Source organism: Talpa europaea, assembly GCF_964194135.1.
Source record: "Talpa europaea genome assembly, chromosome: 1".
Classification (NCBI taxonomy): domain Eukaryota; kingdom Metazoa; phylum Chordata; class Mammalia; order Eulipotyphla; family Talpidae; genus Talpa; species Talpa europaea.
Genome location: NC_140073.1, coordinates 32010464 through 32028745, shown reverse-complemented (window position 1 = coordinate 32028745; position 18282 = coordinate 32010464). Strand labels below are relative to the sequence as shown.

General features: G+C 38.3%; 1 protein-coding gene across 1 annotated transcript; it reads left to right on the top strand.

Moving 5' to 3' along the window:
- Positions 1-12024: 12024 nt before the first annotated feature.
- On the top strand, positions 12025-12969 carry LOC311173534 (olfactory receptor 10T2-like; the record flags this gene model as incomplete). Its single annotated transcript, XM_084237556.1, has 1 exon — positions 12025-12969. The coding sequence occupies one exon, from the start codon at positions 12025-12027 to the stop codon at positions 12967-12969; it is 945 nt and encodes a 314-aa protein (XP_084093682.1).
- Positions 12970-18282: the final 5313 nt, after the last annotated feature.

The window sequence follows — 18282 nt, the reverse complement described above, 5'->3', positions numbered from 1 at the left end:
TGACAGATCAAGAGAGAGAGAAGGATAGGATAGAGAAAGATCACTAATTTATTTGTTTAAAAGAGGAGAAGGTACAAGAACAAATTTAGAATTGAAATAAATTTCAAAGAATTTTGAAAAAAACACTTTGTTCAACTCTGTTTCAAAGAAATACGAAAAATAGGTTGGAATGGATGATTTCCTGAAAAAATAAATTTACAATTGTGACTACAAAGAAGTAAACATTTTTAGTGATGTATCATAATCCAGGAATGGCATAGAAAATTCTCTCTTAGAGCTATTTTTCCCATCCCTTCAACAAAGAGGTAGGTAGATGTTTCATAATACCTTGTTGAAGTCCTTGGAAACTCAAATGTTAAGTCTGGTTACAGCACAAAGATGCATATTTTTTAATTTATGAAATCCACAAAGTATAGTGTGGTCTATATGGAATAATTTGATTAAAATAATTGTATGGGTTGTGGAGAGAGTGGATGCAGTAGTGTAATATAGGCAGTTTGAGATCACACTGTGTCTAGTGGTAGATTCTCGTAGTGAGTGATATTACCCTGTTGTAGGACTGTTGTAGGACTCAGGATTAATAGAGGTGAAAGCGTCAAGAGGCTGGTGACAAAGAAAATGAGAAGTGGGTGGTCTAAAGGACTCTGAAGACAGTAGAACATTATTTTATAGCTGCATAATAGTGATGTCAATGAGTGAATAGTTTGGTAATAAAGATGCAAGCAAATGATTTAGAAGCATTGTAAGGAATTAGGAGAATGTAGATATTGTGTGCTAATACCTGTAGAATAGGGGAGTGAGTTAATAACACAATATTTAAAGAATTGAAAAGCTCAACAGCAAAAAAAAAAAAAAAAAAGCAAGGAACCTGGTTAAAAAGTGGGCAGAGGAGTGTGGCGCAGCGGGTTGAACGCCGTGCTGTGAAGCTGTCCGTGGCTTCTGCAGCACGGGTATGATACCCGGCTGCCCAGGGAGATTCCCACATGGCACAGCAGACCTCTCCTGCCACACCTGCTGCTCCCCTCAGCAGTGTCTTCGGTCCGCCTGCCTGTTCTGCTCCCCACTCTCTCTCTGGTGAATTCTCTCACCCTCCCGCACCTCTGACTGTACCCCAGTTCTTGTATAAATAAATAAATCATTAAAAAAAAAGTGGGCAGAGGATCTGTATGTCTTCTTGAAGCCAACCAGGGATGTAAAAAGATGTTCACCATCTCTTCTTACTAGGGAAATGCAACTCAAAACAATAAATAGCAAGATATCACCTCACACCTGTGAAAAAGATTATTATCCTAAGACAAGAAAGAAGTGTTGAGAGGGTGTGGTGATGACAGAGTCTTTGTAAACTGTTTGTGGGAGTGAAAATTGGTACAGACATTATGGAAAGTAGTATGAACACTTGTCAAAAAAAAAAAACTGAGTAGAAATTCCATATGATCCAGTTATTCCATTTCTGGATATTTACCTGAAGTCAAAAACAATTCAAAAAGATATAAGCACTTCATGTTTATTGTAGAGCTATTTTCTTTTTTTTTTTCTTACGTCAGTGTGCTCCCCATGATTCTCCCCGCCACTATATCACCAATGAACCATCATCAAATTCCCTTTTGTTCTTCCCTCCCCTGTTTTGATCCTCTTCATTCCCTGTTCCTTTTTCCATGCCTCAGAATTGTGGTTAGCTTGTGAGTTTTGACTTTTTCTTGACATTTGTTTGGTTTGTCTGAATTCCACATATCAGTTAGACCATCCAATATTTATCTTTTTTTTTTTTAATTTTCTAGAGGCATGTCTTATTTATTTATTTATTATTTGTTTGTTTGTTTGGTTTATACATGCACTGGGTACAGTCAGAAGCGCGGGAGGGTGAGAGAATTCACCAGAGCCAGAGCAGGGAGCAGAGCAGGCAGAAGGACCGAAGTACACTGCTGAGGGAAGCAGCGGGCGGCAGGAGAGGTCTGCGCGCCATGTGGGACCCTCCTCCGGTGGCCGGGGAGCAGCTGGGGATCGAACCGGCGCCGCAGAGGCTGCGGGCAGCTTCGCATCCCAGCGCTCAACCGCTGCGCCACCGGGGAGGCCCCAATATTTATCTTTTCCTTCTAAATTATTTCACCCAGTATAATCTGTTCCAGCTCCATCTATGTTGCCTCAAATGGCATGAGTTTGTCTTTTTTGATAATTGCATAATTATCCATTTTATAAATATACCATAACATTTGGATACTTTTGTTTATTGGGGACTTTTGGGTTCTTTCCATATTTTAGCTATTATAAATAGTGCTATGCTATTTTCAATATCCAACATCTGGGAACACCTAAGTGCTCATCAACAAATTACTGGATAAAGGAAACATGGTATATGTACATAATGGAATACTATTCACCTATAAAAATGGAATCTTGCCATTTACAACAAATGAATAGACATATAGGGCATTGTGATTAATGAAATAAGCCAATGTCAAAGTCAAACATCTTCTGACTTTATTTATATATGACATAAAGTAAAATAAGCAAATGATTTAACTAAATAAAACAAGGGAGAAAAGAAGGAGGGTCACCTGAGTAAAAGGGGTCAATTGTACAGTAGATGTTAGAATTGGACTTTTAGTTGTTGTAAGGTAAGTGTAATGATCAGACTGCTGACCTCTGTGGCTATTCCTGCAGACTTGAATGCAGGAGGAGCTGGGCAGTGTGGGAACAGGTATGTGTGCCTGCTGGTGGACACTTGGCATATGGTGTGTGCATGCATCAGTGGGCACAACTGTGCCTAGGTGATCAGAAATATAAAGGTGGCATTACTCAGAGATGGTGTGGCAAGACAGCAGTGGAGAATGACTACCAGAGGGCAAGTAACTAAGAGGGGCAGGACCATGAAAGAATGCCCGAAAGAGTCCAAAGAGAGAGAGAGTGTCAAGATTCAATTGGGGCTGGGAGGCCTGCCAGCCTCCTGGCCCCACAGTCACCTACCTCCCCTGTGCCTGATTGCTTCACTACAATTGTATATACATATGTTGTTTTATGATGATGTGTAACTGAAACATAAAATATTACCATGCTATATTAATTTAATAAAAGATATTTCAAAAATAACCTTATCAAAATGTAAGCAAGATTTTGGAAGGAGTAGCATTCTCAGCATCACTCAAAGGAATATAGAACAATACATTTTGCAAAACCATGCAGTTTCTTAAAAATGTCAACATATACCTACAATGCAACCCAATATGGGACAAGTGAAAAAAATATGCATTCACAGACTACTGAGTATTTAGAAACAGCAACTTTATTCAAAAAAGGTCCAAACGTGAAACTACCTCAAAGTCCACTAACATTGAATGGCTACAACATTGGCATATCTATATAATTGGATATTATCAGCAATAAGAAGAAATAATTTAATAATACACTGACATGAGTGATGCTCAAAATATTATTGATTGAAAGATGTGAGACAAAAGGAAACATGCTTTTCAATATGCCTCTCATTTATAAAAATCTAGAAGAGGCAGCCATTGTTTCAGAAGCCCATACGCTAAAACTCTAGAAAATGCAAATTAATCTGTATTGTCAAATAAGAGGTCAACAGTATCATGGGACTAAGGGATGAAGGAATAATAGGCTGCAAATGGATATAATGAATCTATTTAAAGTGATAGAAATTTTTTTTATTAAATTGTTAAAATGAATGACAAGAAGCAATATTGCCAGATACTATTTTTTTTCTTCTCTAGCACACTTCATTAATCATGTAGAATTAATGTTGCATTCAAGAAAATGGACCTTAAAGTCAAACAAATAATTTCTACTCTCAATATTATTACTTCTGTTTTGCTCTAGTACTTTCTCTTTCCTATAGATCTTCCTCTCTCAATTGCTTGTGAGATGTTAATGGAGGAGGTTTACAATATTTGAGGTAAATTGGTGACTACTCTCCTTGACTTAGTTATCAAAATATTATTTCTTTAAAAAAATGTTCGGTATACTAAGTCAATGCTAGACCATACTCCCTTCTTTTCCTGCAGTGAAGATACTGGAAGACAAATTCCATCAAAGCAATCATCTGTCTGGCTATCACTTATATTTCCCTGAGCTTAGAGCAGTACCCAGAATATGAGAGCACTCAATATACTTTCAAAAATAAATCAATGAATTAAATTATTAGTTCTTTGGTTACCCCTCAGAAAGATGATTGATAGTGTTATGTAGAATATATAACATGCACAAACTTCTTAATAGTTGAGGGGACGATTAGTGGTGTTTGCAACTCAGTTTTCTGGAAATGACACTATTATTTCTGTTACTGTTCCTGTAGCTGACTTGCATTGCATTTGAAAGGACGGGATGAAGATAATAGCAAGGAGAGACTGGTGCATTAGGGTAGAAAGTTACAAAGCAGCAGCTTCATGTAGCCCCTGTGTTGGGCAGAGCATATCACAGACATCTTTAGAAAATCACTAAAAATTCACTAACTGTCCTCTGAATCAATGCAGAAGAAAAAACAACAATCTCTAGTTAGCTAAGCTATTTCAGCAGGGAACAGAAATCCCACAGCCACAAAAAACTAGTACAAGAAATTTCATCTGTTTATACAAATGGCAATGATGACAAAGTCTTAAAATCAGTCACTGAAGAGAAAAGAATCTGAGACAACAATCAAACCCGATGTTTATGCTTTTGCAAAAATTTTGAGTGTGAACAAGACATACAGATCCTCAATCTTGCATATGCACTGAAATTGCATTACAATATATACTCCAAAAGCAGAAACTTTGACAGCAATTCTTATATAATTAATTTGGTGAGCAGTGATCTCAGGCAAAACCGTACAGATGAGAGACCAGTGTGGCAGAATCCAGATAAAGGGGTGGACTCCACTGAAGCGCAGTCTGATCCCACAGGGAGCCCTGGAGCATGAATGGCACTTCAAAGTTGTCCTACTTTGTAACAACAGGGTGTTTTGCTAGTATGCTTTTTGCATTAGTATCATTCAAATACAGTGGGCATCCCTAAGAGAGAGTACATGCACTCCCAGATACTTCCAGTCAGCAATGCTCCTTTCAGTCAAAAACAACACTCTAAAGAGAACATTAGCAATTGACCCTCAAAGAAGTGTGGTGATATGTTAACTTGTCTGTTAAGGGAAATCTAGGAAAGTCTACCTAGCTATAAGTCCTAATTTATTGGTAGGAACAGAAGCCTGGATGTCCACATCATGTCTGAGGTTCTGAAATCCAGGGCAGGCCTTTCCAAGTTAGTGCCCTACCATATAAAATTTATTTTTAATGACTAAGATTTCCTTTTAGTTTGTACTTCATTCAAGTAAGGGGTTTCTTATGCTGAACCTTAAAAAATGGAAAGAATTTGAATGAGTACATTCAAGACAAGGGATTTTTCTGATAGAACAGAGTACATCATGTGGAATCTGAAGAATTTAATCGAGAGAGTGTATTGACTAATTCGTCTCAAGTATTGAGAGCTGATATTGGAGATTCGACTTAATGGCACATTAGATAATAATACAGATAGTGAAAGACATTGCAGGACAATTGATAAGAGAGGCAGTTGGGAGCTATGGCTCCCAATTGTGATGTGTGTAAACATCAGAATAACAATGAAGGAACTAGAGATATAATGAAAGGTGCTTTTCTTTTATAGCAAGATCTTCTACACAGAGTTGCCTGTGAGAAAGAAATCATCGTGCTCATACTGTGTGTTAGTCACTTTCTGCTCATCCTCTTCTAATGTTTCCCCAAGAGATACCTTTTGGTGACACCTGTTCCCTTGCCTACTATGTAGAGCTGAGGAGACCTGGGAGACTTGGCAAACTTTCAGAATTATATAAAAAAAGTATATTCACAGAAAGGAAAATATCCCTGAAGAAATGTCTACATTCTAAAATGTATTTAACAAGTTGAGTTTTGATCATTTCTAATTGCTATTTAGAAGAGCAAGTATAAACATCTGTAAAAATTCTCTGTTTTATCGGGATAAAAAAAAAACACACAGTCTTTGTGGCTACCACACTGGGTGATATCCACAAAGTACAACACTCCTGATAGGTAAGCAATATTCTAATGATAATGATCTCATAGGCTATAAAGACTCATTAAAACCTTTGTGGTCCTGATCTCCATCCATAAGGGATGGAGAAGATATTGCCTTTAATGTTACAGAAGAATGCAGTGGGGATTCATCATCAGTATTCAGTGGAAAATTTTCTTAAAAGCTATTCTTGATATATGAGAATCCTGAAATCAAAGGAAGAATTGCAGAGAGTCACACCTGAATTGCAAGACTGTAAATCTTCTAACATAACATCTCATAAATATAAGAGACTAGTAGGAGGTCTTCCTTCTGTAGAAGGTGAGAATTTTAGTTTATTTCTCGTTCCAATGGGTAAATAATTATTCTATATGTTCCAGTTATCAAGTGTCTGTTGATGTTAATAGTCCACTGTAAAATATTAAAGGAAATATAGGCACAGATTATCTAGGAATTAATAATGTTGGCATTCCAATCTCCTAATATAGATGGAACTCATAAAGCTGTATGGAGGATACCTTTGAAAGAACTGAAAACAGAGAATGGCAAACACAAGGAAAAAGCCAGATGATAAAAAGGTATGATTTGGATAAACAAAGGGAAGGACTGAGAAATATTATAGGCATTATTGTCTTTAGTGCCTGCCCGAGTTATTGAGAAGGTGAATTTGTCATGGTGACATAATCTCCTATTATGACTATACAAAAATAATATGAAAACAGTGGAAGGGCCTCCCCGGTGGCACAGTGGTTGAGGGCTGGGTTGCGAAGCTGCCCCACGGCCTCTGCAGCGCCGGTTCAATCCCCGGCCTCCAGGTGAGGGTCCCACATGGCACATGGCGCGCAGACCTCTCCTGCCGCCAGATGCTCCCCTCAGCAGTGTACTCTGGTCCTTCTGCCTGTTCTGCTCCCTGCTCTGGCTCTGGTGAATTCTCTCACCCTCCCGTGCTTCTGACCGTACCCAGTGCTTGTAAAAATAAATAAATAAATCTTTTAAAAAAAAACACACACAATGGAAAATAATATCAAATTTATTTTAAAAAGCCTTGAAACAAAGTTTTTAACCAAAATTAAAGAGAAATATTGTACAAATTACAGACATTAAACTGTGCTGAGGTTACTCTCCTTAGAGTGATTTGCCTAGAATTTTGGCAGGTGTGGGCAGGGTGTGCTGTTTTGATAAAGCTCTCCTGGACATTCTGGTATGCCTCTTCATAAATGACCACTTATGTAGATCAAGTGTGATTTGATTCTTCAGTAATTAAGGGAAATGTTTAGAGTCAAAAAACAATGGCCTCTTTCTCTTGGATTCTAAGCAAACACTGTTGGCCTTTCCAGAAGTGCTCATTGCTCATAAATTCAATTAAGTGAGTGTGTAGGAAGCATCAATGCATGTGTTCATATCTTTGCCAGGTGACAAAATCCTGAGAGCTATTTAGAAAGTCAAATGTCTTTGTACATGTCCAAACAAAATAAATGCTAATTAAAGCAAAAGAGGCACTAGTTTGTTATAAGTAGATGTGCCAAAATATTAATCATGGAAATAAAATAATAATTCTGAAGAAGATAGAGATCATTTTTTCACTGTCATTAAAATATCCTCATTCAAAAATCCAAATTCACTGGACTTAGGCATCAAGATAGTGGGTAGGGAGAATAGAAAATGTTAAATCTGATCTTGTCTATTCAGTACAAGAGTCAAGCTTTAAGAAAATGAATGAAAAAACATCACAGCCAAGGAGGTTTGGGTTGATTTCTGAATGGAAATGACATTTGAAAGGTATTTTCAAAATTTTGTGCTCTTAAATAGGCAGACAAGCATAGGAAGGATATTGCAAGTTACAGAAATAAGTGTGCAAAGTAAGAGTCACAAATGGACACACGATGTTAGGGAACGTGATGATCCCTGTATAGAGCAGTTTGGTGACAGGAGATGAGGTTGGGCAGGAAAGGCCTTGAAAGCCAGTGTGCTTGCACAGAGATGTTTTATAGTTAAATACCAAGTAAGTGGTTCTCCAGACTCTCACTAACATACTGTCAATATACTATAATGTACACTCATACTTAATATACTACGAATGTAATGTCCAAGTGCACTTAACAGCTACCTTTGGCACATTAAGTAACTTACTTAGTCATGTTTTTCTCACTGTAAGTGAGAAAAATAATAGCATTTTAATAATAATAGCATTCATCTCTTCACAGTTATGAATATATATGAGATTGTATTAACAGCAAAATTCAAAAAAGATTAGAAGATATTAGTATTATATGCATGCAAAATCTATAAGTTACAATGAAGAGCTGAAGCATATTGCAGATGGAGATAGAAAGTATTGTGTATGTAGAGGACACGTCTGAAAAAAGATCAAAAGTCTGAGAAGAAGTAGATGGAAGAAGGAAGAGGCAAAGCTGAGGCAGAGGGAACACATGGTGCAAGACACAGTAGCATGAATGACCGTATAGTTTGGGGCAGTGAGGGGGCTGTTGTGTTCTCTGATGCAGAGTAGGTAGAGGGATGTGGTGGAACATGAGCCAGGAGTGGTATCGAGGGTTCAGTGTGTGATGAACACTAATGTCCTATTAGGTTATTTTGATTGCTTCCCACAAGCACCATAATGACTAGTGAGTTTTTAGATTATCAGTGTCAAAATATATCCTGTATGTAGAAACAAAAATCTGGTCATAGGTGTTGAATGAATAAAAATGCAACAGACTTGAGACTAATAGAAAATTACTATGTGGGATGGACTCAAGAAAATAGCAGAGGGAATAAAAAAGGGCATGGTGATATCATCAGGCAGACAAGGAATTATGGGTGTGGATTATGTAAAAAGATGAGGAGGAAGTCAAAATGGTGATCTTATGAGGGCTCTGTGGTCTCTAACAAACTCAAAAAACAAAACAAAACGGGAGGGAGCTAACATGGGAGACATGTCAATTTTGTTTGGAAACTCATGCACTCAATACTGGCAGGATATCATGGCCTGAAAATGTGCCAGAAGATATTGGCAAATCATTTTTTATAGAGGCAGGGATTAGAGAGTCACACAAGACAAGTAACAACTACACGTTCCATTTAGAGGCGAAAGAAGGGGTAAGTTTCAGAGGAAAGTAGTGTGGAGGGGTAGAAGTTAAGCCATGATTGTCTGGCTGAATGAAGATTGCTCTGGTAGATGAGTCCCCACCTCAAGGTCTGGGTAATAACTGTGAACTGTGCCTGCAATGCTCTCTCCCCTGATCCTTACCCTGTTGGTTTTCATTGTCATTCCATTCTCCATTAAGAATGTCACTTCCCCAGAAAGAGTTTTTCCAATTCCATGAACAAAAATGGTCATTCCCTCACATCAGAGATCCCATTGTGTCCAGTTTCATGTGGTGTTTCCATAGCTGGCACATCACACACATTAAGTCAATATATATGTTGGATAAACATCATTTTACCACATTGTACTTTGCTTGCATCATTTGTAAAGTCAGAATGAAAAATCTTCCAACCTGGCAGAAAACAGCTCTGTCTACCCCAGCCTGTTGCCCAGCACATTATAGGTGTTAAATAGGTGCTGGTTCCCTGGCCTGACTCATTGTATTCTTTTCCCCATAACTAAAGTACAAATAAAAAACAGGGCTCTTTTAACAGCAATATATTAGTTTTGTTGCCTTTCTTTGCCTTTGCTCTTTTGTGAATCCTAGAAAATATTTTCCAGTCAAGGTTTCTTTCTTTCTCTTGCACACTCCTTCATTATCCACCATAATTTCTTACTATTTTTCTGTCTGAAGGTGTGATGACTGATGGACACTACTGAATCTAAGGTGATAGAAGGTAAAATCAAAATTCTATGGAATGTTATCATATGATTTTCCTGTCCTTATCTCCTACAAGATTAGGTGTTTAATGAACAATCAAAAGTGAAATGTGGTTTGCCAAATTGATCTGAGAAATGTGCATCGATTGGATTCAGTCTGTACTCCAAAGCAAACAACATAACAAGTATTCCTTCTAGGAAATATCCAGAGATTCAACTGAAAATGTGAATTTAGTTAAAACATAATGACTAGAATATTCCATTCTAGAATGAGACTGTACCTTTAATGCCATATTCACTCCAAGCTAGTAGACTATTTTGGAAAAACATAGTCTAAAAAACTGGAGAATTTCAGTGAGAAGTATTTAAGAACCTAGAATATTGAGGTCTTAAGATCCAGTGAGATTGTATATCTGAAACTTTAATTATTACCATGGATTGGAAACCACTGGAAGTAGAAATGTTAAATTCATTCATTTGGTCCAGCATTGTCTCAGTTATCACTATTGCACCAATTCGTAGTGAAGGATTGATGAAAAAACAATCTCATTCATTGTAAGAAAAGTCAGGGTTTTTTTAATATATAGCACATAAAACCTTTATTTTGTGGTATTTGACAGGTTTGTGCAAGGGGAAGTCCTCGTAACAGGAGACCCTCCAGGGACAGAGCAGTGGCATGGCCACTGGAAGAGGAAGAGAGCAAAGGAATTCACAGGAAAGAGAAAAAAGCGAGGAGTCTTAAATATCTATATGAAATTGCATTAGTAGCTGTGGAGATTCTGAGTCAGGGAGCACCAAAGGAGTTCAGCATCTTGGAACATTTTAGCCCAAGATTTGGCTTATCCATGGGAACACATGCTGGATCGTGGCCCAAGCGAGCTTTTAACTCACGATCCTAGCTCGCTGTGAAAAAATAAAAATGAGGCCCTCTTTAGCCCATTTATGTAACTTCATCATCCTCATCATCCTTTTAACTATCAATTTTCCATTGAGGTATAACCAACATACAACATGACATTAGTTCCAGGTGTACAATATAATGATTCAATATTCTTCTATATAGTGAAATGATCACCACAATGTGTCTAGTTAACATCTGTCAACAACATTCTTGTAAAGATTTTTTTCCCAATATGACTTTTCAAGATCTGTTCTCTTAGCAATTTAAAACACAATACTGTATTATTAACTGCAATCATCATGATGCACATTACATTTCCAAGATTTATTCATTTTTTAACTTGAAGTTGGTAACTTGTGACCCTTCACCCATTTTCCCTACCTCTTGCTCTTTGTATCTATGAACTTCATTGTTTTCAGCTTCCACATACAACAGTGATTGTCCTTCTCTGCCTGACTAAGTTCACAAAGTATAATGCTTCATGTTCATGACTATTGTGGCAAAAGCAGGATTTCCTGGTTTTAATGCTTAACACAGTCCATTGTGTGCTTGTGTGTACACATTTGATCCATTCATCCTTTGGGGGACACTGAGGATGCTCCTCTCTTGCCTGTTGTAAACAATACTGCAAGGAGGATGCAGTAGCCCATATATTTTCAGGTTAGTGTTTCTTCTTTATTTTTGATAAAAACTGATAAATTAAAATGCAAGATCATATGGTAGCTATATTTTTAATATTTTGTGAAAGTTCTTTAGAGAACTTCACTGATCTTTCTAAAATTTTTAAGTGCTAGAATCATAAATTTTTCAAAAATAATTGAACTATTTTGTTCAACCAATCAATAGTTTATTAACACTATTACATGCCAAGGTACCATGAGATCACATGCACAAAAAACATTTTAAAATGCGAAATACCAACATCCAGTGCACAGATCAATTTTATTTCTATTTCTATCTTACATGCAGGTCTTGATAGAAAAGAGACAAAGAACATTTTTGGGTGCAAAGTCCAAGAAGATATTTGGGAACACTCAATACATCATTTACACAAAGTCTCATACTAGATCAGTCTCATCTCTGTGATGACTGAATTTAACACCAGCCAGGTAGCCTTTAACATCGCTTTCTCAGGCTTCTTTATGAAGAGTTGCTTTGAACTTCTCCAGATGAGTGGATACAGACAGATGATTCCAGAGCAGATGGATCTTCATGCAATCTCAAAGTCTTAACCTCACAATCCTCTGCACCTCTGAGAGAACATTGCTCATAGCAGAAGATGAACAATCAAACCTCAGTCAGCACATTTCTTCTCTGGGGGTTTTCCAGTTTCCCAGACCTGCAAGTTGTCTTGTTTGTGGTGATTTTATTCTCCCATGTGATCATCCTGGTCGCCAATGTGTCCATCATGGTGGCCATCAAGCTCAGCCACAATCTTCACACACCCATGTACTTTTTCCTCTGTGGCCTGTCCTTTTCAGAGACGTGCACCACCATGGTAATCATCCCCCGCGAGCTGGTGGACCTGCTGTCAGACAGCAAGACCATTTCTCTTCCTGAGTGCGCCACACAAATGTTTTTCTTCTTTGCCTTTGCCAGCAACAACTGCTTCACCATGGCGGCCATGTCCTATGACCGTTACACTGCCATTCACAACCCGCTGCACTACACCACCCAGATGACAGCCAAGATCTGCTGCCAGCTCATGGTGGCCTCTTGGATGGTCGGGTTCCTGGTTTCTCTGTGCGTAACCATGACTGTATTCAACTTGTCTTTCTGTGGCTCCAATATCATCCAGCACTTCTTCTGTGATATTGCTCCTGTGGTCTCCCTTGCTTGTGATTATAATTCCTATCATGAAATGACTATTTTTCTACTCTCTGCCTTTGTGTTAGTAGGTAGCTTTATTTTAATTATGATTTCCTATGTGTTCATTGGGTTTGTCGTCATGAAGATGTCTTCTGCAAAGGGGAGATATAAGGCCTTCTCCACTTGCTCTTCCCACCTCACTGTAGTGTCCATACACTATGGATTTGCTGGATTTGTGTATTTGAGGCCTAAAGACAGTAGCTCATTCCGTGAAGATATGCTGATGGCTGTGACATACACGGTAGTGACACCTTTACTTAACCCCATTGTGTATAGTCTTAGGAACAAAGAAATGCAGACTGCCCTAAGGAAGGTAGTGGACAAAGCAAATAGTTTTTATCACTCAGACAATTAAAAGTAACTGATAGGGCCTCCCCCGTGGCGCAGCGGTTGAGCGCTGGGTTGCGAAGCTGCCCGCGGCCTCTGCGGCGCCGGTTCGATCCCCGGCTGCTCCCCGGCCACCTGAGGAGGGTCCCACATGGCGCGCAGACCTCTCCTGCCGCCCGCTGCTCCCCTCAGCAGTGTACTTCGGTCCTTCTGCCTGTTCTGCTCCCCGCTCTGGCTCTGGTGAATTCTCTCACCCTCCTGCGCTTCTGACTGTACCCAGTGCATGTATAAACAAAAAACAAACAAACAAATAAATAAAAAATAAATAAATAAAAGTAACTGATATTTGAAAATGTATGGCACATTTATAGATAGCATTGGAGAAAACTTCCAATGAAATTTTTACTTTATTTACAAAAAAAGATATTTTCTAATTGCCTGGCTTGCCCTAGTCTTGTGCCTTTCTTACTACAAAACCTGCTGTAGTTTTGAAACATTTTAAAATGTTGTCACACAGATATACATACTCAGCATGCACATACCCACACACGTGAACACATGTACACAGTGGTACTCTCTATTGGTACATCCACATCGTGAATGATATTCCCTATGCTGTCGTAGGACTCAAGGACTAAGATGGGGAAAAGGGCCCAGAGGCTGGTGACAAAGCAAATGAGGAGAAGAAAATGGGTGGTCAGTAAGGGACTCTGAGGACAATAGGACAAGAGACTTTATTTTATAGCTGCATAATAGTGGCTGCAATGAGCTAATAGTTTGGTAATAACGATGCAAGCAAAAGATTTAGAAACATGGTAAGGAATTAGGAGAACGTCCACATTGTGTGCTAATGCCTATAGAATAGGGGAATGAGTTAATATCAACAGTATTTAAGGAACTAAAAAGCTCAACAGCAAAAAAAAAAAGCAAATAACCTGGTTAAAAAGTGAGCAAAGCATCTGTATGTCTTCTTGAAGGCAACCAGGCACATGAAAAGATGTTCATCATCTCTTCTTACTAGGTAAATGTATAACAATAACAAGATACTACTACACGTATGATAAATATTATTTATCCTGAGACAAGAAACAAGTTTTACAGAGGGTGTAGACAGCAAGAAACAGAAATTCAGCACCACAAGGAAGAGAAATTTCATCTGTATGACTGTGTAACTGGCAATGGTGACAATGGCTTAAAAGGGAAGTACTCCCTTAAAGTGCAGTCTGATTCCACAGGGAACCCTGGAACAAGAAAGTTCTTCTACTTTGTGACAAAGGGTGACAACAGGTGTGCTTTTTGCATTACTGTACTATTCAATTCCTGCCCCTGGGTCTCCCTGGCAGAGAAAGCAGGCACTCACAGTTATTTCCAGTCAACAATGCTCTTTTCAGTCATAAACAATACTCTGAAGAGAACATTAGCAGCTGATCCTCAAATAGGTACTGGTCTGTTAAGGGAGATCTAGGAAAGGCTACCTAGCCTTAAGTCCTAATTTATTGTTGGAAACAGCAGCCTGGATGGCCACATCATGTCTGTGAGCACTGAGCTTCTGGTCCAGGCCAGGCCATTCAAAGTTAGTGCCATACCTTATAGAATTTATTTTTAAAAGCTGCTATTTTTCTCTTAGTTTGTACTTCATTCAAAGAAGGATTTTCTCGTGCTGAACCCTAAAATATGGAAAGAATTTAGATGAATACATTCAAGGAAATAGATTTTACAGAGACAACAGAGTACATCAGATGAATGCAGAATCTCATTAGGAGATAGAGTATTGATTGTTTTGTCTCGCATTGAGAGCAGATACTGGAGACTAGACTTAATGGCACACTAGATAATAGACAGCACAGATGGTGAAAGATTTTGAAGGCCGAGCTGATGAGAGAGGTAATTAGGAGCTATATATGAACATCACCAATGGCATTGAGGGAACTAAAGGTATGGATGGAAGGGATATTTTTTGTAGCAGATCTTCTACAGCAGAGTTGCCTATGAGAAAAAAATCATGGTGCTCACTGTGTGTTAGTTTCCATTCTATTCATCCTCTTCTGATGATTCCCCAGAGGACACCTTCTGGTGACACACTGTTGCCTTGCCAACTGTAGAGCTGAGGAGACCTGGGAGACTTGGCAAGTTTTCAGAGTTATTAAAAAAAATATTTACAGAAAGGAAAATATCCCTGAGGAAATGTCTACATCCTAAAATGTATTTTTAACAAGTTGCATTTTGATCATTTCAATAGCTATGCAGAAGAAACATAATTAAAATGTCCCTATGGCATATCAGGATTTAAATCACAGTTTTGTGGATACTACACTAGATGATAAGTGCATGAAGCACAAGACTCCTGTTATCTAAGCAATAGTCTCACAATAGTGGTCTGGGGCAGGAAGAAGATACTAAAATCTTCGTGGTCCTAAGCACCATCCTTAAGGAATGGAAAAGGCATTTCCTTTGATGTTACAGAAGGAAAAATAGCAAAGGGGACTCATCACAAGTATTCAATGGAAAATTGCCTTAAAATTATCTTGATTTATGAGATACCTAAAATCAAAGGAAGAACTGTGCAAAGTCACACCTCGACTGTAAGATTGTCAATTCTTCTTCAGGCAAAACATCTCATGAACTTAAGAGACTAAAACATTTTCCTTCTGTAGAAGGTGAGAATTTTAGTTTTCTCTCATTCCAATGAATATTATTCTATATGATCTAGTGACCAAGTACTGTTGAAGTTAATAGCCCACTGTAAAATATTTAAGGAAATATAGGCACCAATTATCAAGGAACTAATAATGTTGGTGCTCCATAAAAATCTAAATGAGGAATTATATAGAATTCAAGAGACATTTTCTGTTAGGATTCTGGAATCTAGAAAATGCAGACAATACAACGGGATGGGGAGTCAAATTAACCTAAGAAAGAAGTAAAAGTATGAGAGGAAATAGACAGAGGAGGGAGAAGCTGAAGCAGAGGGAACACATTGAGCAAAGGCACAGTGGCATGAAGGATTGTATAGTTTGGGGCAGTGAAGGGGCTGTTGTATTCTCTGATGCAGAGTAGGTAGAGGGATGTGGTGGAATATGAACCGGGAGTGGTATCAAGGGTTCAGTGTGTGATGAACATGAATGTCCTATTTGGTTATTTTGATTGCCTCCCACAAGCAGCATAACTAATTGCTATTTTTGACATTATCAGTGTGAAAATATATTCTGTGTTGAAACCAAAATCTCGTCATAAGTGTTGAATGAATAAAAATGCAGCAGACTTGAGACTAATAGAAAATGAAGGGGGCACCATATTTACACGGTGGGATAGATGCAGGACAAAGAGAGAGGGGATTGAAAGAAAGAGGCTGATGATATCAGCAGGCAGACATTGAATTTTGGACATAACCTACTTGTGAAAGATAAGGAAGGAATCAAAACTGAGCTCTTACAGCAGTTCTTGGTCTGTAACAAACTCAAAAAATATGGGCAGAAAGTGATATATGGGAGATATTTCAATTTGTATTTGAAAATCTTGCAATTAATACCTGCAGGATATCATGACCTGGAAATGTGCCAGAAGATATTGGCAATTCAGTTTTCAGAGAGGCAGGGATTAGGGAGTCACACAACAAGTAACAATCAAAGCAGTGAGAATAGAAAATGCTTCTTAGAGGTGACTGCAAGGGGAAAGTTTCAGAGGAAAGAAGTGTGGTAGAAGTAAAGCAATGATGGTCTTGGCTGAAGATGGCTCTGGTAGATGAGTCCCCACCTCAGGGTCTGGGTAATAACTGTGAACTCTACCTGTAATGCTGACTCCCCTGATCCTTACCTGTTGGTTTTCACTGCCATTCCATTCTCCACTTAAGTATGTCACTTCCTCAGAAAGACCTTTCCCAATTCCATGGACAAAAATAGACATTGGCTCACAACAGAGAGGTCCTGTGTATCTAGTTTCATGTGGTGTTTCAATAGTTGACACATCACACACATTTTAGTCAATGTATGTTGGATGAACTCATGGCTTTAGCAACTACTTTACCGCACTGAACCTTCCTTTCATCATTTGTACAATCAGAGTGAAAAGTCCTATTACATGGCATGAAACAGCTCTAACCCCAATAGGTGTCTGCTCCTTATAGATGTTAAAGAGCTGCTGGTTCCCTGGCCCGACACACCTTGAATTCTTTGTCCGTAACTGCAGTACAAACAGAAAACAGGACCTTCTATATTTTTTTGTTCCATTGTCTCCATTTTGTCTTTAGTCTCTGTAAATCCTACGAAATAATTTCCAATCAGTGTTTCTTTCTTTTCTTGCACACTCCTTCACTATCCACCACCAATTTCTTTACAATTTTTCTTCCTGAGCCTATGATGACTGAAGTTCTCTTCTGAAGATAAGGTAACAGAAGGTATAATCAAAATTCTATGGAATGTCTTCATATCACTTTTCTGCCCTTATCTCCTACAGGATTAGATATTTAATGAAGAACCTAAGTAGAAATGTGATTTGCTATATTGATCTGAGAAATGTGGTTTGTTTCCCATTCAGTTTGTACTTTCAGAGCAAACATGACAATTTTACTTCCTAGAAAATATCCTGGAGATTTTTACTAGAAATGCAAAATTAATATAGAGACTAATGATTTATATGCCACTCAAGAGTGAAACCATACCTTAAAAATCATGTTGATTCCAAGCTAGTCAACTATATTAGAGACCTGGAAAAGAATTTCATTTAGTATTTCTAAATAACTTGCAATATTCATGTTTTAATAACATGTTTTAATGACACGATAGCTGAAGCCCAGTTATTACTGTGGATTGAAACCCAATGGAAGTAAAAGTGATAAATTAATTTATTTGGTCTAGCATTGTCACAGTAACACCTTGGAGGCCATTTCATAGTGGTGGACTGAGGAAAATATAATTGTGTTCATTGCAAGAAAGTTTGACTGGTTTTTTTTGTTTGCTTGGTTTTTGTTTTGCTCTTTGGCAAGCTTTATTTTGGTGGTGCTTGACAGCTTTTACCAGGAGAAGTCCTTGCAAAAAGAGATCTTCCAGAAACAGAGGTGTGGCCCCCAACTGGAAGAAGAGAGCAAGGGAATTCACAAGAAAGAGAAACCAGAGAGGAGGTTTAAATATCTCTATGAAATTTCACAACTAGCTATGGAGACTCTGAATCAGGGAGCTCCATAGAAGAGCAGCATCTTGGAATGCTTTTAGCCCAAAGGTTTGGCTTATCTATAGGTAGGAGATACTGAATCGTGGCCCAATCTAGCTTTTAACTCTTGTTCCTAGCTCTCTGTAACACAGTAACAATAGGGGCCATTACCCAGGGCCCTCTTTATCCCATTTCT